At 44.1% G+C, this 21,345-nt stretch overlaps 1 protein-coding gene across 5 annotated transcripts; it reads left to right on the plus strand.

Annotated features, from left to right (window-relative positions):
* The first annotated feature begins 207 nt into the window (after positions 1-207).
* LOC106563746 (arf-GAP with Rho-GAP domain, ANK repeat and PH domain-containing protein 1) lies at positions 208-19,668 on the plus strand. Of its 5 annotated transcripts, none has more exons than XM_014129579.2 (25): positions 209-368; positions 3,829-3,924; positions 4,738-4,841; positions 4,938-4,981; positions 5,448-6,162; positions 6,345-6,446; positions 7,176-7,307; positions 7,460-7,520; positions 7,668-7,788; positions 7,887-8,047; positions 8,165-8,271; positions 8,504-8,703; positions 8,781-8,866; positions 10,345-10,527; positions 11,021-11,195; positions 11,450-11,518; positions 11,617-11,740; positions 11,863-11,962; positions 12,148-12,343; positions 12,472-12,517; positions 12,656-12,831; positions 12,962-13,171; positions 18,830-18,935; positions 19,028-19,175; positions 19,270-19,668. In XM_014129579.2, exons 3-25 carry the CDS (start codon positions 4,738-4,740, stop codon positions 19,321-19,323), a joined length of 3,420 nt encoding a protein of 1,139 aa, XP_013985054.2. In that variant the 5' UTR covers positions 209-368; positions 3,829-3,924; the 3' UTR covers positions 19,324-19,668. The 5 variants fall into 5 exon arrangements, with proteins under 5 accessions (XP_013985055.2, XP_045546095.1, XP_013985054.2 ...); XM_014129581.2 differs by having other exon boundaries at positions 233-368; positions 4,715-4,841; XM_014129580.2 differs by lacking the exon at positions 3,829-3,924 and having other exon boundaries at positions 208-368.
* The last annotated feature ends 1,677 nt before the right edge of the window (positions 19,669-21,345 follow it).

Here is a 21,345-nt window from a genome sequence, read left to right on the forward strand (position 1 = left end):
CAGTAGTTCCCAAGGGGCAATATTCCATATTCAATTAATGTGTCCGTGTTTGTCTGTGCGTTTGTTTGCACTGAACATGCCCAAGTACATGCTAAATAAGTATGGTTAATTTAGCTATTTATTGACTCATGAATAAGTTACAATGATTGAACTTTGATGTTATCTATGTGCTAATACTCGTTTAGTAGCCCTGCCCAGCTGCTGACCGAGCTCAGTTTCGGAACAGGTAATACAGGTGAGACCGCGCTGTACAGATTTTACCCGCATAGGCTACACACTGTCGTCGTTGGCAGAACGCAAAACAGCCACAAACCTTTCCAGTGTCTTTTGAACGGAATATCGCATTTGAACATAAGAGTAACGATAAGGTAAGATTTTAATTAGGCCTACCAAATCATTTATGTAACATTTCATTTAGGATTTTCTCAACACCGTTGAGTTACCCAGAAATCTAGCCTTCACGTTCAGTCCTAGTTATGTGACGTGCTCGGGAACAAGTGCAGTAGCCTACGGTGGTTGTCACCTTTGAACAGAACAGCATGAATGTACCCGTAACTGTGATTCAGAGCTTATAAGCTTTATACGACTGTAGTTGAGATCAACATTTCCAACACGAACTATTAACCCATATTCACACACAGTTTTTTCCCCCATCAAATAATCATAACAATATTTTAACGTATTTACAAAACTGGAACGCAAAGTTTTTGTAGGCCATCTGAAATGTTAAAATAAACAGCAACCATAGCCTACCTATAAACTTTGAGTAGAAAAAGGCAATGAAATGACCTCCAGAATCTGTCTCAGTAGGCCTAAACGTCAATCCAAGACAGTATTAAAGGTAATAACAACGTGATAATAGTTGCTGTAACATTTAGGACGCATGCACCTTAAATTAGTGGATTCGGCTATTTCAGCCACACCCGTTGCTGACAGGTGTATACAATCGAGCACACAGCCATGCAATCGCCATAGACAAACATTGGCAGTAGAATGGCCTTACTGAAGAGCTCAGTGACTTTCAATGTGGCACAATCACAGGATGCCACCTTTCCAACAAGTCAGTTCATCAAATTTCTGCCATGCTAGAGCTGCCCTGGTCAACTGTAAGTGCTGTTACTGAGCAGTGGAAACATCTAGGAGCAACAACTCAGCCGATAAGTGATAGGCCACACAAGCTCACAGAGCGGGACCGCCGAGTGCTGAAGTGCATAAAATCATCTGTCCTCAACACTCACTACCGAGTTCCAAACTTCCTCAGGAAGCAATGTCAGCACAATAACTGTTCCTCAGGAGCTTCATGAAATGGGTTTCCATGGCCGAGCAGCCGCACACAAGCCTAGGATCACCATGCGCAATGCCAAGTGTCTGCTGGAGTGGTGTAAAGCTCACCGCTATTGGACTCTGGAGCAGTGGAAACACGTCTGGAGTGATGAATCAGGCTTCACCATCTGGCAGTCTGACGGACGTATCTGGGTTTGGCGGATGCCAGGAGAGTGCTACCTGCCACAATGCATAGTGCCAACTGTAAAGTTTGGTGGAGAAGGAATAATGGTCTGGGGCTGTTTTTCATGGATCTGGCTTGGCCCCTTTGTTCCAGTGAAAGGAAATCTTAACGCTACAGCATACAATGACATTCTAGACGATTCTGTGCTTCCAACTTTGTGGCAACAGTTTGAGGAAGGCCCTTCCCTGTTTCAGCATGACAATATCCCTGTGCACAAAGCGAGGTCAATACAGAAATGGTTTGTCGAGATCGGTGTGGAAGAACTTGACTCGCCTGCACAGAGCCCTTACTTCAAATCCATCGAACACCTTTGGGATGAATTGGAACGCCGACTGCGAGCCAGGCCTAATCGCCCAACATCACTGCCCAACCTCACTAATGGTCTTGTGACTGAATGGAAGCAAGTCCACGCAGCAATGTTCCAACATCTAGTGGAAAGCCTTCCCAGAAGAGGGGAGGCTGTTATAGCAGCAAAGAGGGGGGACCAACTTCATATTAATGTCCATGATTTTGGAATGAGATGTTCGACGAGTAGGTGCCCATATACTTTTGGTCATGTAGTGTACAGTGAGGGAAAAAAGTATTTGATCCCCTGCTGATTTTGTACGTTTGCCCACTGACAAAGAAATGATCAGTCTATAATTTTAATGGTAGGTTTATTTGAACAGTGAGAGACAGAATAACAAAAAAATCCAGAAAAACACATGTCAAAAATATTATAAATTGATTTGCATTTTAATGAGGGAAATAAGTATTTGACCCCCTCTCAATCAGAAAGATTTCTGGCTCCCAGGTGTCTTTTATACAGGTAACGAGCTGAGATTAGGAGCACACTCTTAAAGGGAGTGAATCTGAATGACTCAGAGGACAACTGGGTGAAAGTGTTGTGGTCAGATGAGACCAAAATGGAGCTATTTGGCATCAACTCAACTCGCCGTATTTGGAGGAGGAGGAATGCTGCCTATGACCCCAAGAACACCATCTCCACCGTCAAACATGGAGGTGGAAACATTATGCTTTGGGGGTGTTTTTCTGCTAAGGGGACAGAACAACTTCACCGCATCAAAGGGACGATGGACGGGGCCATGTACCGTCAAATCTTGGGTGAGAACCTCCTTCCCTCAGCCAGGGCATTGAAAATGGGTCGTGGATGGGTATTCCACCATGACAATGACCCAAAACACATGGCCAAGGCAACAAAGGAGTGGCTCAAGAAGAAGCACATTAAGGTCCTGGAGTGGCCTAGCCAGTCTCCAGACCTTAATCCCCTAGAAAATCTGTGGAGGGAGCTGAAGGTTCGAGTTGCCAAACGTCAGCCTCGAAACCTTAATGACTTGGAGAAGATCTGCAAAGAAGAGTGGGACAAAATCCCTCCTGAGATGTGTGCAAACCTGGTGGCCAACTACAAGAAACGTCTGACCTCTGTGATTGCCAACAAAGGTTTTGCCACCAAGTACTAAGTCATGTTTTCGATTCCCACGTGGTCCAGTACGGATTTTTTTTTTAATGAAATGTATGCATTCACTACTGTAAGTCGCTCTGGATAAGAGCATCTGCTAAATGACTAAAATTTAAAAATTTAAAAATATACTTTTAGATCTCTCTGTACTTTGCCCTGTTCATCTTTCCCTCGATCCTGACTAGTCTCACAGTCCCTTCCACTGAAAAACATCCCCACAGCATGATGCTGCTTCACTGTAGGGTAGGTGCCAGGTTTCCTCCAGATGTCACGTTTGGCATTCAGGCTAAAGATTTCAATCTTAGTTTCATCAGACCAGAGAATCTTGTTTCTGATGGTATGAGAGTCTTTAGGTGTCTTTTGGCAAACTCTAAGCGGGCTGTCATGTGCCTTTTACTGAGGAGTGGCTTCTGTCTGGCCACTGTACCATAAAGGCCTGATTGGTGGAGTGCTGCATACATGGTTTTCCTTCTGGAAGGTTCTCCCATCCCCACAGACAAACTCTGGAGCTCTGTCAGAGTGACCATTGGGTTCTTGGTCGCCTCCCTGACCAAGGCCCTTCTCCCCCGATTGCTCAGTTTGGCCGGGCGGCCAGCTCTAGGAAGAGTGCTGGTGGTTCCAAACTTCTTCCATTTAAGAATGATGAAGGCCACTGTGTTCTTGGTGACCTTCAATGCTGCAGAACATTTTTAGTACCCTTCCCCAAGTCTGTGCCTTGACACACTCCTGTCTCGGAGCACTACGGACAATTCCTTCGACCTCATAGCTTGGTTTTTGCTCTGACATGCACTGTCAACTGTGGGACCTTATAGACAGGTGTGTGCCTTTCCAAATAATTTCCAATCAATTGAATTTACCACAGGTGGACACAAGGACATCTCAAGGATTATCAATGGAAACACGATGTTCCTGAGCTTCATTTTGAGTCCCATAGCAAAAGAGTCTGAATACTAATAAGGTATTTCAGTTTTTTATTTTAATACATTTGCAAAATTTTCTAAACCTGTTTTCGCTTTGTCATGGGGTATCAGTGGTGTAAAGTACTTAAGTAAAAATAAGTTCTACTTAAGTAGTTTTTTGGAGTATCTGTACTTCACTATTTATATGTTTGACAACTTTTACTTTTAATTCACTACGTTTCTAAATAAAATATTGCACTTTTTACTCCATACATTTTCCCTTACACCCAAAGTACTCATTATATTTTGAATGCTTAGCAGGACAGGACAATTGTCAAATTCACGCACTTATCAAGAGAACAGGTGGTCATTCATACTGCCTCTGATCTGGCGGACTCACTAAACACAATGCATCTTTTATAAATAATGTCTGAGTGTTGGAGTGTGCCCCTGGCTATCCGGACATCGGACATTTTTATAACAAGACAAATGGTGCCGTCTTCTTTGCTTAATATAAGTCATTTTAAATGATTCATACTTTTACTTTTGATACTTAAGTATATTTAAAACCATATATACCATTGGTCCCGTGTGGCTCAGTTGGTAGAGCATGGTGTTTGCAACGCCAGGGTTGTGGGTTTGATTCCCACGGGGGACCAGTACGGGGAAAAAATGTATGAAATGTATGCGTTCACTACTGTAAGTCGCTCTGGATAAGAGCGTCTACTAAAATGTAAAAATAGACTTTTACTCTAGTATTTTACGGGCTGACTTTTACTTGAGTAACTTTCAAATCTACATGTCTAGGGGAAAAAAAAGTTATTTCAGACATGTGTTTGTGACCTACAGTAATATCTCCTACTGTGAAATAGATGTCTGCCCCCCTCGGTCCAGACATGCCTGTGCCAGTACCTAAACCACGGACTCGCTACAAGCGGGCTGGAGGGAGCCCACAGATCCACCTCTCTTCTGATCGGTGAGTGATCCTCGTGATGTCCACTTGTTTTAGCAAACACCTGTTACGCTCTTGGGGATTGTTTTCTAATTCTTTGTTTTTACACTTGTCTTCAAGGGATTTGATACATGATACACCTGATACAGGAATTCATAGCAAAGGTAGGCCCTGGTGCTCATCATGATAACAGTTCCATATTTTGTAATGATAGGGACCAGAGGAGTTTTGTTAGAACTATGACTGTACTTGTGTAATGACAGGACATATTTGATTGGCTCAGACACAGTGTGCCAGCTAAACAGCTTACCTTTCAACAACTCACCAATTAACAATATTTTATCATGCTAAACAAGATTTGTTCCGTGCCATTCATTAAAGAGTTACTCAAGGTCAAGGAAGTGCATACTATGTGATACTGAGCTTGAGTCCTAACTTCCAGTAAAGCATTCCTACAGCTAACATAGCTGCAGTGTACTGTCACAATAGCAACACAAGAAAAACTGGTTTTTACTCCTAAACACAAACAGCTGTGATTCAGTGACAGACTTCTGAAATACTTCCTGCTTTCATTTGTCACCAAACAACAAGGCATCTTTTACTGTACACCATTTTATCTTGGGTTCACAGGTATTCCACCTGCAAATGATTTGCTGGCAGAAAAGGAAGACAACCCTGCCGTTATCCTAAATAAGCCTGCCATTACCAGCCCAGCAGAGCAGAATCCAAGCCAGTGTAACTTCCTTCTCTTCAGATCTGATTCTGGAGTGACTCCATCTTGCCCAGTACTGGACAGTAATGAGCCAGATGGACTCCTTGACAGATCTGCCTGGTTGTCCTTCTCTCCACACAGTCCGGCTGCGATTACTGACCCCTACGTCAGTCTGGCTGCGGATACTGACCCCTATGTCAGTCTGGCTGCGGATACTGACCCCTACGTCAGTCCGGCTGTGGATACTGACCCCTACGTCAGTCTGGCTGCGGATACTGACCCCTATGTCAGTCCGGCTGTGGATACTGACCCCTACGTCAGTCCGGCTGTGGATACTGACCCATACGTCAGTCCGGCTGTGGATACTGACCCCTACGTCAGTCCGGCTGTGGATACTGACCCATACATCAGTCCGGCTGTGGATACTGACCCCTACGTCAGTCCGGCTGCGGATACTGACCCCTACGTCAGTCCGGCTGTGGATACTGACCCCTACGTCAGTCCGGCTGTGGAAACTGACCCCTACATCACTGATGTAGCTGACTGGGAAAAATGCCCTGGATCTGGATCTGAATCGTCCAATGATGACGATGCCGTTACTGAAGAAATAAAGAACCCATCCCACATGAACAAGTGAGTATCAAATAAGAGGTGCAAAAGCATAGACCACAAAACAGTATAGGCCATGGATAAAGGCAGGGAAGAAAATGTATATCAATGTATGTAACTACATGTAACAAGCTACAGGTCACAGCAAACAAATTGGTGGTAGAAATGTTGAATGGCTTTGTGTCATTCTTCTATGCCTCTTCCAGTGTTGCGTCAGGGCATGTTTGTATTGGTGTTGTCCCCAGCGGGAAACCTCCTGTGGAAAAGGAGTCTATGCAGACCAGACCTCTCAAACAGAAGATCCCACGGTACGTCACAGCACCCCGTCACAGTAGACAGACAGACAGACAGACAGGAAGTTAACAGATGGCCTTCATGGGGAGTTCAATTAGAGTAAAATGATACCTAATCAACTGAGATTTTAACATAGTCACTTACCAATATTGATACAATTTGAATGGGTTTTCAATATTATTGTATGGTTTTAAGGGTATGATAGAATTTAAAACCAATTGAAGTGGTCTTTTTGGGTGTGGCTCACTTGGCAGAGCGTGGCACTTGCAACGCCAGGGTTGTGGGTTTGATTCCCACAGTGGGACCAGTATGTAATTGTATGCTCTCACTTACTGTAAGTCGCTCTGGATAAGAGCGTCTGCTAAATGACTGTAATGTAAATGTACAAATGTGTTGCCGGGTCAAACATGAAACAGTAGCTATTTTATTTTGAGAGTGATATACTTGTTTGTCTAATCACCTGTGAACTCTACAAGCCCCTTTGTTTACCTATTCAGATCACTGTATTACACATGCCTATACTTCCTGCTTCCTTCCCACTAAGAATGTTTTCACCTGCATAGCAGTGCTCTGTGCAAGACATGAAGTGTGTTATGCAATAGGTGTCTTGTAATTTACCCATGAGGTACTGTACAAGCAGTGGGTCTGTATTAAATGTGAGGCATATTTGTTCAAGATAGCTCCCAGTTAATTAAATATTTGTCATGTTTCTATGAGATAACTTCTTCTCTCTTTGTCCCCAGTGCGGCCACCATCCGTGTCAGCAGGAGAAAACAGGCAGCAGCGAGCGGTGGTGCTACCCAGGCAGCAGAGTCCTCTCGTAGGGAGAATGTGGTGTCCCGATCCAGCTGGCTGGATGTATGGAAGGGCCGCAGGTAATGTGGGACACTGTGGGATATATGTACTGTTGCTGTACAACAACAGCTTACTGAAATCACATTCTCTGATATGACATTTCAGATTATTTTCCAAATGTCATTGCCTAATTTCTATGTATTTGAAAATTGAGATACTTTGATTCCTGAAGGCACAATGTTCTGTGGGCCACCCTGGATGGACCGTTGGTATCACTTTGGAAGAAACGCACAGTGAGTGAATCACTAGCACCACCATGGTCCAATGGACCCTTTCTTTTGACTAGAACTAAGACATAACGTTGTTATATCATTATTGTCTCTCCCAGGCTATGCCAGTGATCTGTTTCTCACACTATTCCCTCTTTTTCTGGGCCGCAGGACAAGTTCACAGACCTAGTGTTCCATGTGTCAAGCATCACCAACGTCTGCAAGCAGGACAAAGGACGCTTCTCCCTTTACTTCTGCAAGAAGCACTTTGAGTTCATGGCGCACAACAAAGGTGAGCTACTGATGGATATTAACTCTCTTTCTGGTTCCTACTGTTTTTGTGCTTTGCCTTGTGCCTGAGCATCTCTCCACCTCTCTCCCCGGTCCCAGCGGTGCAGGAGGGCTGGGTGACGTCCCTTCTGGCCTCTCGTGGATGGGACCCCCCAGCCCCTCCGGAGCAGCATGGAGCCCTGACCATGAAGGACCCTCGCAGCAGCAGAGTGTACGCTGCCATCTGTGGACACAACCTATGGATCTACAACAATAAAGAGGTGAGGAAGGGAACAGGGCTCTGCTGAGCTCCATCACTATATGATTGTTATGACAGTTCGGGAGGACATCTTGAGTGTATTTTGTGTCATTCAGTTCATGTTATTTGTGCCATGCAGGACTTCCAGTTGGGGGTTGGGCTGACCTATGTGTCCATGAACGTGGCTTCAGTGAAGCAGACTGGCCGTCATAACTTCAGCCTCATCACACCTTACAAAACCTTCAAGTGAGTGTCCGTCTCTTTCTCTCTCACTGTCTCTGTCTGATCAGCCCCAACCCCAATCTACAGTGCTGCTTTCAACCAGCAGAGGACAGTGTAGTTCATCTGGTTTTTGTTAGGATCCCTTCCTAACTTGTGTTATTACACAATTGCTCTTCTATCAGATTATCCCAGTATCTGGCCAATGTATGTGAGCGCCTTGCTTTACTACTGAGAAACACAGTCTTTGTATCTGTAGTTTCTCCACAGACTCGTCGAGGGAGCTGGCTGTGTGGCTGGGGAGTCTGAACCAGGTGATCCTCAGTGCCCTGTCATGCAGCGAGGTGGCTCACCGACTCTGGGCCAGCCCATGGAACAAAGTGTGTGCCGACTGTGGCAGTGCCAACCCCGAGTGGGCCTCAGTTAACCTGCTGGTGGTCGTCTGTGAGGCCTGTGCAGGTGAGCTGGGACTGTGGTGATACTCAGGATGTGTACGGACTGCTCTATATGACCTATGTCCCTACGGTTTCTCTAAGGTCAGCATCGCTCTTTGGGCATCCATGTCTCCAAAGTGAGAAGCCTGAAGTTGGACAGTAAAGTGTGGACCGAACCTCTGATTTTGGTGAGATGACCTTCCCTGTAACAGTGCTGCAGAAAGTATTCAGACCCCTTGATTTTTCTACATTTTGTTACGTTACAGCCTTATTCTTCATAAATCTACACACAATACCCCATGACAAAGCAAAAACGTTTAAATTTTTTTTTGCAAATATCACATTTACATACTTTGTTGAAGCACCTTTGACAGCGATTACAGCCTCGTCTTCCAGAGATGTTCGATTGGGTTCAAGTCCGGGCTCTGGCTGGGCCACTCAAGGGCATTCAGAGTCTTGTCCCAAAGCCACTCCTGTGTTGTTTTGGCTGTGAGCTTAGGGTCGTTGTCCTGTTGGAAGGTGAACCTTCGCCCCAGTTTGACGTCCTGAGCACTCTGGAGCAGGTATTCATCAAGGATCTCTCTGTACTTTGCTCCGTTCATCTTTCCCTCAATCCTGACTAGTCTCCCAGTTCCTGCCGCTGAAAAACATCCCCACAACATGATGCTGCCACCACCATGCTTCACCGTAGGGAGGGTGCCAGGTTTCCTCCAGACGTCACGCATTCAGGGCAAATATTTCAATCTTGGTTTCATCAGACCAGAGAATCTTGTTTTTCATGGTCTGAGTCAATTAGGTGCCTTTTGGCAAACTCCAAGCGGGCTGTCATGTGCCTTTTACTGAGGAGTGGCTTTCGTCTGGCCACTCTACCATAAAGGCCTGATTGGTGGAGTGCCGCAGACATGGTTGTCCTTCTGGAAGGTTCTCCTATCTCCACAGATTAACTCTGGAGCTCTGTCAGAGTGACCATCGGGTTCTTGGTCACTTCCCTGACCAAGGCCCTTCTCCCCCAATTGCTCAGTTTGGCCAGGCAGCCAGCTCTAGGAAGAGGGTTCCAAACTTCTTCCATTTAATAATGATGGAGGCCACTGTGTTCTTGGGGACCTTCAATGCTGCAGACATTTTTTGGTACCCTTCCCCAGATCTGTGCCTCGACACAATTCTGTCTCGAAGCTCTACGGACACTTTCTTCGACTTCATGCCTTGGTTTTTGCTCTGACATGCACTGTCAACTGTAGGACCTTAATATAGACGGGTGTGTGCCTTTCCAAATCATGTCCAATCAGTTGAATTTACCACAGGTGGACTTCAATCAAGTTGTAGAAACATCTCAAGGATGATCCATGGAAACAGGATGCACCTGACCTCAATTTCAAGTCTCATAGCAAAGGGTCTAAATACTTATGTAAATAAGATAAATCTGTTTTTAATTTTTAGTAACTTTTCAACAATTTATTATAACCATTTTTTGCTTTGTCATTATGGGGTATTGTGTATAGATTGATGGGGGAAAACATATTTTATCAATTTTCGAATAAGGCTGTAACATTACAAAATGTGGTAAAAGTGAAGGTGTCTGAATACTTGTATGTATAACCAAATACAGAAGTAAAGTAATGTGAAAATAGGCACTGCTAATAACTGATGTGTTCTCTTTCCTCCATAGCTATTTGTCCATTATGGGAACAAAGCAGCCAATGATGTATGGGGTCACAACGTGCCGGGTGCAGAGCAGATCCTGCCAGACTCCTCTGTGGATCAGAGGGGGGACTTCATCAGGGCCAAGTACACCAAGGGCCGATACAGATTCACCCATCCTCTAGCCTCCAGCCAGAGACTGCTCAACCAGGTCAGCCAACACCCCAGCCCTAACCACAGCCCCAACCCCAGGTCTCAGCCCCAGCCCCAGCCCTAACCACAGCCCCAACCCCAGGTCTCAGCCCCAACCCCAGGTCTCAGCCCCAACCCCAGGTCTCAGCCTCAGCACCAGCCCCAGTCTCAGCACCAGCCCCAGTCTCAGCACCAGCCCCAGTCTCAGCACCAACCCCAGCCTCAACCCCAGTCCCAGCCTCAACCCCAGCCTCAGCCCCAACCCCAGCTTCAGCCCCTTTCTCAGACTACACTGCTGCTCTCAACCAGCAGAGGACAGTGTAGTTAATCTGGTTTTTGTTCAGATCCCTTCCAAAATAGTGTTATTATATGTATGCATCCTATTCTGATTCCTATCAATCCTTAAAGATAGGAAAATACACCAAAACATCCCAGGGTCTGTACAGGACAGACTGTGCTGAATGATATGTGTTATTGGTTGTTATATCATCCCCTCACCCTGTGTCCTCCAGAGGCTGTGTGAGGTGGTGTGTGGCCCTAATGTCCCAGAGACCATGTCATTGCTGTGCTCGGGGGCCCGGGTCCTGTGCTACTCAGGGGACTCTCAGTGCCCCACGCCCATCTCCCTGGCAGAGCGGGCTGGACAGGCCATGCAGACGGAGCTGCTCAGACACAACGAGTACACAGGTACTAACATCAGGGGTCCTCTAAGATCCACAGATACTGGCATCAGGGGTCCAGGCTCTAAGATCCAAAATATCTGATCTGATTGGTCGAAATTTGTGAAAAAATGTGTAATTGCAGCCTAAGATCCACAGCACTGCTGTTGTTTTGTCTTTGCGTAGTCTCAACTTGTCACTTTCATGATATCAGTCAGTACATCAAAATGTCTGTCTTGTTCATCATGCTTTCAAATATCTGTTTATTTTTCTCTTTTACAGATGCCCCTGCCTATGTTCATCAGGTGCCCAGCAGAGACCCTGCGACCTTTGACCCTCCTTCTGCTGCAGGTACCCTTATACTATGGGCATATCACAATAGCCTAAAAGCCTATCGTTTTATATAAAAGACGACTTCTTAATGGGAGTAAAACTGTGTGTGTGTGCAGGAGAGGAGGAGCTCCATGGGAAGTTGGAGGAGGACCGCTTCTTGTTCTCCCAGGAGAATGACTCTGCAGCCTGTGATGTTCTGGACCTGAGGGAGGTCATCTCCATCTTCCACAGCTCCAACGGGTACTGCAACCTTATGACGTTAACATTGTGGGAGACATTTCATATCCGTTTTTAAGATATTATATGTTTTAATACGGTTTATAAGATATAAGGGTGATTGTTGATTTCCTCCTCTCCCACAGATCGACTCATGAGTTTGAAATGGTGACTCTGACAGACCAGTTGGTGTGCAATGCTGACACCGAAGAGGATCTACTGAATCACCTGCTTCATATTCTCAGGGTAATACAATAACAGCTGTGTGTTTATCAATCTGGAAGTAATAAGGACTGTAGGTTGTGTTCCATATGCTGGATGATAATAGAGGCCTTTGTGTCAACTTTCCTGAGCAGAGAGTAGGCCTACAGATAACACAGACAGATATAGTAATGTGGGTTAAAACTAATCATATGTTCTCCCCCTACCAGGTGGTGTTGCCCGAGCCCATAGATGAGGAGGAGCTGGACGGGGTGTTTGCTGTGTCCCGGGTGTCTCTGAGGGAGGGAGGAGGCCTGCAGCACACTGAGGTCTGGGCAGTGCTCCGTGGAGGTCAGGTCCTCGTCTATCCTACTGACCAGCAGCGCCACAGAGAGAGGCTAACACTCAATCCTGAGACTCAATACAGTGAGTCACACCTTCCCTCACCTCATTGTCTGCATGTTTACACAACATGATTTTTCTCTACATGCCTTGTGTAGAGGAGCAGAAGTATCATGATAAGGTAATACGACGGTGTTCTTTTCTGCCCACAGAGATAGATTCCTCTGAGAACACCATAGAGCTGGTCACTGGAGAGAGGTCAGCACTACAGGAACACTTTGTTATAACAAGTTGCATTCCATCGTACTTGATGTCATAGCAATGGTTCCCAAACGTATTTCAGCATCTGTCATTCAATGGATGGTGTCCAATCCATCTATCTCTTCTTTCTGCTAGAACCATGTCCATGCAGTTTGAACGAGACCACAGCTGTCAGTCCTGGCACAGCCTACTGAAACGGGCAGTGACCACAAAGAGGAAGCAGCGCCCATCACTGTACCAGCTGCCACCCAACGCCATTGGCAATGTGCCCCCTGCCATTGAGAGGTGTATCTCACACATCACACAATATGGTGAGTGTCAGCTACAAGCCATTTGAGACTGGAACAAGTATTGTAGTGATCTGGATAACCAGTGTCCGGCAGGAACATGAATTCTCACAACTGGTTAATCTGCTCTGCTCCTCTTCCGTCTCCCTCCCAGGCCTGAAGGTGGATGGGCTGTACCGGCGCTGTGGCTTGGCCACTAAGGTCAGCAGTCTGGTGGAAGCCCTCAGCAGATCACCTAAAACTGCCCCTCTGGAGAAAGATGAACAGGGTCTCCTGGACGCTGCAGGGGCCCTGAAGCAGTATGTCCGCCAGCAGGTGGTGCTCATCCCTCAGACACAAAGGGAACTGTGGGTCAAGGCTGCAGGTACTGTCCTTTGCATCTTAAACAACCCCAGGGAAGAATGTATTTCCTTGATTCCTCGCGTCCTCTCTTCTCGCCCTGTTCTCAAAACCCATTGGATCAGGTCGGGGTTCCCTCCCCTCTGACCTTCTCATTCATATTTTATATGTTGTATAATATTTATTTTCTTCATTTTTACCAGTTACAAACATACATACAGTTGAAGTCAGAAGTTTACATACACCTTAGCCAAATACATTTAAACTCAGTTTTTCACAGTTCCTGACATTTAAACCTAGTAAAAATGCCCTGTCTTAGGTCAGTTAGGATCACCACTTTATTTTAAGAATGTGAAATGTCAGAATAATAGTAGAGATAATGATTTATTTCAGCTTTTATTTCTTTCATCACATTCCCAGTGGGTCAGAAGTTTACATACTCAATTAGTATTTGGTAGCATTGCCTTTAAATTGTTTAGCTTGGGTCAAACATTTTGGGTAGCCTTCCACAAGCTTCCCACAATAAGTTGGGTGAATTTTGGCCCATTCCTCCTGACAGAGCTGGTGTAACTGAGTCGGGTTTGTATGTCTCCTTGCTCGCACACGCTTTGTTAGTTCTGCCCACAAATGTTCTATAGGATTGAGGTTAGGGCTTTGTGATGGCCACTCCATTACCTTGACTTTGTTGTCCTTAAGCCATTTTGCCTCAACTTTGGAAGTATACTTGGGGTCATTGTCCATTTGGAAGACCCATTTGCGACCAAGCTTTAATTTCCTGACTGATGTCTTGAGATGTTGCTTCAATTTATCCACCTAATTTTCCTGCCTCATGATGCCATCTATTTTGTGAAGTGCACCAGTCCCTCCTGCAGCAAAGCACCCCCACAACATGATGCTGCCACCCCCGTGCTTAACGGTTGGGATGGTGTTCTTCGGCTTGCAAGCCTCCCGCATTTTCCTCCAAACATAACGATGGTCATTATGGCCAAACAGCTCTATCTTTGTTCAATCAGACCAGAGGACATTTCTCCAAAAAGTACAATCTTTGTCCCCAATGTGCAGTTGCAAACCGTAGTCTGGCTTTTTTATGGCGGTTTTGGAGCAGTGGCTTCATTCTTGCTGAGCGGCCTTTCAGGATATATCGATATAGGACTCGTTTTACTGTGGATATAGATACTTTTGTACCTGTTTCCTCCAGCGTTTTCACAAGGTCCTTTGCTGTTGTTCTGGGATTAATTTGCACTTTTCGCACCAAAGTACGTTCATCTCTAGGAGACAGAACGCGTCTTCTTACTGAGCGTTACTTGCGTACTATTGTTTGTACAGATGAACGTGGAAATTGCTCCCAAGGATGAACCAGACTTGTGGAGGTATTCAATTTGTTTTCTGAGGTCTTGGCTGATTTCATTTGATTTTCCCATGATGTTAAGCAAAGAGGGACTGAGTTTGAAGGTAGGCCTTGAAATATATCCACAGGTACACCTCCAATTGACTCAAATGAGGTCAATTAGCCTATCAGAAGCTTCTAAAGCCATGACATCATTTTCTGTTTAAAGGCAGTCAACTTAGTGTAAACTTCTGACCCACTGGAATTGTGATTAAGTGAAATAATCTGTCTGTAAACAATTGTTGGAAAAGTTACTTGTGTCATGCACAAAGTACATTTCCTAAACGACTTGCCAAAACTATAGTTTGTTAACAAGAAATTTGTGGAGTGGTTGAAAAACTAGTTTTAATGACTCCAACCTAAGTTTATGTAAACTTCCAACTTCATCTGTACATCTGAACAAGAACTTACACAAACAATGACACTGGAACTCTGGAACTCTTCCAAGTCAAGGTAAGCTTTTAGTTTGACTAATTTAATGCCAGCGGGGCCCGCCGATGTAACTGCTAACTTACTGACTGTACACTGTACTGCATGACTGTTTACTAACTTGTTAGTTCTAGTAGATATGCTGACTATGAAATTACTTTAGCTAATTTGGTGACAATGATGTAGGGGTTAGTGGTTATGATATGAAGGTTTGGCTTGAATTATTTTTTTTTTGCCTGGTCACAGACAGCTGATGTGTTGTGCATTGAAGTCCACAAATGAATGGAAAAGGTGAGAGGAGAGCACGTAGATCCAAGGAGAATAGAACAAGCTATGAGAGTAAACTGTGGTCAAGGCATGTATTCATTCCACCGATTCTGTTGAAAAACGTTTTTCATAAATGGAAGCAAACAGAACGAAGCGGGGATAAACATACCTAAATTTGTCCAATAGAAACACTCGTTTGCAACTGTTGGACTAATGATTACACCCTAGATCAGCTAGATGCAGGCAAGAGTGTGCAAGGCGCTATTGAATGTGTCACTTTCTCCACGTGTCATTGTCTGTCAACTCAAATTTTCTCTCGACCTGTGTGCACTTACAGTGAGGGAAAAAAGTATTTGATCCCCTGCTGATTTTGTACGTTTGCCCACTGACAAAGAAATGATCAGTCTATAATTTTAACGGTAGGTTTATTTGAACAGTGAGAGACAGAATAACAACAAAAAAATCCTGAAAAACGCATGTCAAAAATGTTACAAATTGATTTGCATTTTAACGAGGGAAATAAGTATTTGACCCCTCTGCAAAACATTACTTAGTACTTGGTGGCAAAACCCTTGTTGGCAATCACAGAGGTCAGCCTTTTCTTGTAGTTGGCCACCAGGTTTGCACACATCTCAGGAGGGATTTTGTCCCACTCCTCTTTGCAGATCTTCTCCAAGTCATTAAGGTTTCGAGGCTGACGTTTGGCAACTCGAACCTTCAGCTCCCTCCACAGATTTCCTATGGGATTAAGGTCTGGAGGCTGGCTAGGCCACTCCAGGACCTTAATGTGCTTCTTCTTGAGCCACTCCTTTGTTACCTTGGCCGTGTGTTTTGGGTCATTGTCATGCTGGAATTCCCATCCACGACCCATTTTCAATGCCCTGGCTGAGGGAAGGAGGTTCTCACCCAAGATTTGACGGTACATGGCCCCGTCCATCGTCTCTTTGATGCGGTGAAGTTGTCCTGTCCCCCTGTCCCTCTAAAAACACCCCCAAAGCATAATGTTTCCACCTCCATGTTTGATTGTGGGGATGGTGTTCTTGGGGTCATAGGCAGCATTCCTCCTCCTCCAAACACAGCGAGTTGAGTTGATGCCAAAGAGCTCCATTTTGGTCTCATCTGACCACAACACTTTCACCCAGTTGTCCTCTGAATCATTCAGATGTTCATTGGCAAACTTCAGACGGGCATGTATATGTGCTTTCTTGAGCAGGGGGACCTTGCGGGCGCTGCAGGATTTCAGTCCTTCACGGCGTAGTGTGTTACCAATTGTTTTCTTGGTGACTATGGTCCCAGCTGCCTTGAGATCATTGACAAGATCCTCCCGTGTAGTTCTGGGCTGATTCCTCACCGTTCTCATGATCATTGCAACTCTACGAGGTGAGATCTTGCATGGAGCCCCAGGCCGAGGGAGATTGACAGTTCTTTTGTGTTTCTTCCATTTGTGAATAATCGCACCAACTGTTGTCACCTTCTCACCAAGCTGCTTGGCGATGGTCTTATAGCCCATTCCAGCCTTGTGTAGGTCTACAATCTTGTCCCTGACATCCTTGGAGAGCTCTTTGGTCTTGGCCATGGTGGAGAGTTTGGAATCTGATTGATTGATTGTTTCTGTGGACAGGTGTCTTTTTTACAGGTAACAAGCTGCGGTTAGGAGCACTCCCTTTAAGAGTGTGCTCCTAATCTCAGCTCGTTACCTGTATAAAAGACACCTGGGAGCCAGAAATCTTTGACTGAGAGGGGGTCAAATACTTATTTCCCTCATTAAAATGCAAATCAATTTATAACATTTTTGACATGCGTCTTTCTGGATTTTTTTGTTGTTACTCTGTCTCTCACTGTTCAAATAAACCTACCATTAAAATTATAGACTGATCATTTCTTTGTCAGTGGGCAAACGTACAAAATCAGCAGGGGATCAAATACTTTTTTCCTCTCACTGTACGTTGTAAACTTTCATTCATAGGCTAGGTTGTAGCAACATCATGTGTAAAAGGAAAAATAGAGAATCATGTAGTAGCCTAAACCTATTGACGTTACATTGACCAGGGTGAATGGAATATGAATGACAGTCATCCAATATACTGTAATAGAAATAAGACCAAACATCTTAAACGGCACCGAACACCACTGTTTGCCACATGGCCTTAAATTGTACCAATTTGATTTTCTCGGTCACCCATACTATTTCAATAATAAATCATTAGATTTTTCCATTGTGTTAATGATGGTGGATTGATGGTTTTCCAATGTTTTTAGTATACATTTTTTTTTCAAGATGAGTGATGAGAAGAGAATCGTCCAGTCCTTTGGGTATCTCACTACACCCCCATATGACATGTCTTGAAATATGCAGACAGACGGATTAAATGTACGTTTACATTGTAATACTTCTGACCGACAACTTTTTAGCTCCACCCATAATTTTTAGATTTTATATGATTCCCAGAAGGCATGGATTATTGAGTCATTGTTAATTATACAATTAAGACATGACTCTGCCGTTGTGCTGTAGAATTTTTTCATTTTGTCTCTTCTAAAAATAGAGACCTTCTCATTAAATGGGTTTTGAAAAAACGGCGAGGAGAGAGGGATGCAAGAATGGAAGTTTAATGTGAGATTCTTCCCCGGTCTCTCCAGTCAGACAAGTAACATTGGATTGTCAACATTGCAGCCGACTTTAAAGGCGAGTCGAAAATGACTGTTTTACAAATCAACTTGCGTCATAAATAATTACTCAATATTATTTGTAGATCAGTCAGTTGTTCACAATTTACCCATGATACATCTCGGCTTTGATGCTCACGAACACGACCAATGGCACAGTTTAGGGTCACTATGGACCGGTGGAGGCTGCTGAGGGGAGGACGGCTCATAATAGTGGGTGGAACGGCGCAAATTTAATGACATCAAACGCATTGAAACCGTGTGTTTGATGTATTTGTTACCATTCCACTAATTCCGCTCCAGCCATTACCACAAGCCCGTTCTCCCAATTAAGGTGCCACCAACATCCTGTGGTATGGACATATTTCATATATGAAACTCAGTCAGGCTTTCAACTTACTGTTGAGATATTTAAAACTGTTGTACTGCATTGGAAGTTTCTCTTCTTATGTCAGTCACTGACAGCTATTCATAACCTGTCAGAAATGTCCAGTTGATCAACTATCCCATGTCAGCTAACATTTTTTAGGTAGGTAAATTAACTAGCTTTCTAAACCTTGTAGTTATCATGTCCAGATTACATGCCAAGGTTTTTTTATTTATTTTGATGTAATGTTTGAGTCACTCAGACATATGAACACGTAACATAAGACATGGTAAAATGTGTCGAATTTCAGGAAATTAGCTTCTAACCTGCACTATTTTCTCTCCGCTAACAAGAGGGGTGTGAACAGTTTGTGGTCACAAGGTAGGGGTTTGTTACTATGTCGATTTTAAATCACAATATCCATCCAGATCTTTGCACCTAAGAAATTTGTGTGACCGGATCTTCTCCAATAGTATTGGAGTAGCCCTGATCTAGATTAACGAGTGGTTCAATACAAGCTGTACTTTGAGTAATGGGGTTCTCATTCATTGCCTTTGTCACCATAGCCCACACTGAAGAGACCCTTAGACTGGCTACCTACCGCAGACTCCTGAAAAAACTGCCCCCTGACAACAGAATCACACTCAATGCCCTGTGTGGACACTTCTACATGTAAGAACACATGATCAATGATTTAAGATTTTAACAGGGACAACAAAATGATCCTGCATGACTAATACTCATTGTTGCCATCCCCTTTCTAGAGTTCAGCTGTACAGTGTAGAGAACAGAATGACAGCTCAGAACCTGGCGCTGGTGTTTGTCCCAACACTGTTCCAGGAGCTGGCCATGAACACAAACATGGTGCGCCTCACCAGAGAACTCATCATCCACCACACACTCATCTTCCTGGTAAGACACTAAAGTTAATCTGTTCTGTTGGGACATGGAACAGATGAAGCAGTGGACAGTGTATGAGACTAACACCATGTATTGTATTCTACAGGGTAAAGAACAAGAGTCCGACATGGAGAGTGAAGAACTCATAACAAAATTATAGAAAAAAACATATGTATATATTTGGCTTTGGCTGTCAAAGAAAGCTTATATTGGAAATATATATTTGGTTACATAGTGTAGTCGTTTTCACAACTTCTTTGAACTACACATTTAGGCCATGGACTGGATTAAACTTCTTTATTCTGCTATATTCAACTTGGGTTTATTGTAATTTAGGTGATGGTAAAATAATAACGAACCAAGCTCAAATTGTATGTTGTTACAGTGCCTTCAGAAAGTATTCACAGCCCTTGACTTTTTCCACATTTTGTTGCGTTACAGCCGGAATTTAAAATAGATTGAATTGAGATTTGTTGTCCACTTTGACATTTTTTTTTTTAAATGTGTAAAACATTTCAAGCTGAAATGTCTTGAGTCAATAAGTATTCAACCCCTCTGTTATGGCAAGCCTAAATATACTGAACAAAAATATAAACGCAACATGCAACAATTCAAAGAAATCAGTCAATTGAAATGAATTCATTAGGCCATAATCTATGGATTTCACATGACTGGGAATACAGATACCTTAATAAAAAAGGTAGAGGTATGGATCAGAAAACCAGTCAGTATCTGGTGTGACCACCATTTACCTCATGCAGCACAACGCATCTCCTTCGCATAGAGTTGATCAGGCTGTTGATTGTGGCCTGTGGAATGTTGTCTCACTCCTCTTCAATAGCTGTGCGAAGTTTCTGGATATTGGCAGGAACTGGAACACGCTGTCGTACCGTTGATCCAGAGCATCCAAAACATTCTCAATGGGTAACATGTCTGGTGAGTATGTAGGCCATGGAAGAACTGGGACATTTTCAGCTTCCATGAATTGTGTACATGTCCTTGCGACATGGGGCCTGCATTATCATGCTGATAACAAGCTGAGTTTTACAGAGAATGCAGACTGTATTTTCTTTTAAAGCAAACCAATGGCTGTTCTTAATCAGGAAATTAAAGGAGAGGGTGTACAGCAGCTTGGTGGAGAGCATCCTCATGTTCAATATGACAGTAATGATGGTAATCTGAGCATGAGGAGCAAAAGCAAACTGACCAGAATAGTAAACAGTCAGCAAAGTAATTGGTCGACCACAGGCACATTTGAGCATTCTATTCCACAAGGCAACCAAAAAGACGGCACTGGTTGTCGTTGGGGACCCCTCCCACCCTCAGTTGGAGAGGCTTCCCTCGGGCCGGCGCTTCAGAATGCCCATGGCCAAGAAGAACATGTTCAAACATTCATTCGTTCCTTGTGCTGTTGGACTACTAAATGCAAAGTAAATTGTATTGGTATATGTACTTATCTAGTGCAGTTGGGACAGTGGTCGTTTGTGAGTGAATGTATTAATGTCCTCAGTCCATCATGTTGCATACACTGACTGGTTTAAATGTGTATGATGTGAGAATGTATGTGATTATTTTAATGGAAGGTGATGCCAAAGAAAAATGTCCATCCTGGATGGACAAAGTTTTATTATATTCTAAACATGAGGTGATGGTGGCGGATGAATGGCACGACAATGGATCTCGTCACGGTATTTCTGCTTTCAAAATGCCATCGATAAAATGCCATTGTGTTGGTTGTCCGTAGCTTATGCCTGCCCATACCCCCACCATGGGGCACTGGGGCTCACTAAGTTGACATCAGCAAACCGCTCGCCCACACGACGCCATACACGTGGTCTGCGGTTGTGAGGCCGGTTGGGCATAATTCTTTAAAACGACGTTGGAGGCAGCTTATGGTAGAGAAATGAACATTAAATTCTCTGGAAACAGCTCTGGTGGACATTCCTGCAGTCTGCATGCCAATTGCAAGCTCCCTCAAAGCTTGAGACATCTGGTATTGTGTTGTGACAAAACTGCACATTTTAGTGGCCTTTTTGTCCCCAGCACCTGTGTAATGATCCTGCTTCTTGATATGCCACACCTGTCAGGTGGATGGATTATCTTGGCAAAGGAGAAATGCTCACTAACAGGGATGTAAACAAATGTGTACAACATTTTTGAGAACAAGTATTCTGTGCGTATG

Source organism: Salmo salar, chromosome ssa11 (assembly GCF_905237065.1).
Source record: "Salmo salar chromosome ssa11, Ssal_v3.1, whole genome shotgun sequence".
In the NCBI taxonomy this organism is placed as follows: domain Eukaryota; kingdom Metazoa; phylum Chordata; class Actinopteri; order Salmoniformes; family Salmonidae; genus Salmo; species Salmo salar.

Excerpts from the sequence above, each read along its gene's own strand:
- LOC106563746 (XM_014129580.2), top strand. The coding sequence starts at position 4,738 with ATGTCTGCCCCCCTCGGTCCAGACATGCCTGTGCCAGTACCTAAACCA. Across the intron at positions 6,163-6,344 it reads AACCCATCCCACATGAACAA|TGTTGCGTCAGGGCATGTTT; the intron begins GTGAGTATCAAA and ends TGCCTCTTCCAG. Across the intron at positions 8,272-8,503 it reads ACACCTTACAAAACCTTCAA|TTTCTCCACAGACTCGTCGA; the intron begins GTGAGTGTCCGT and ends TTGTATCTGTAG.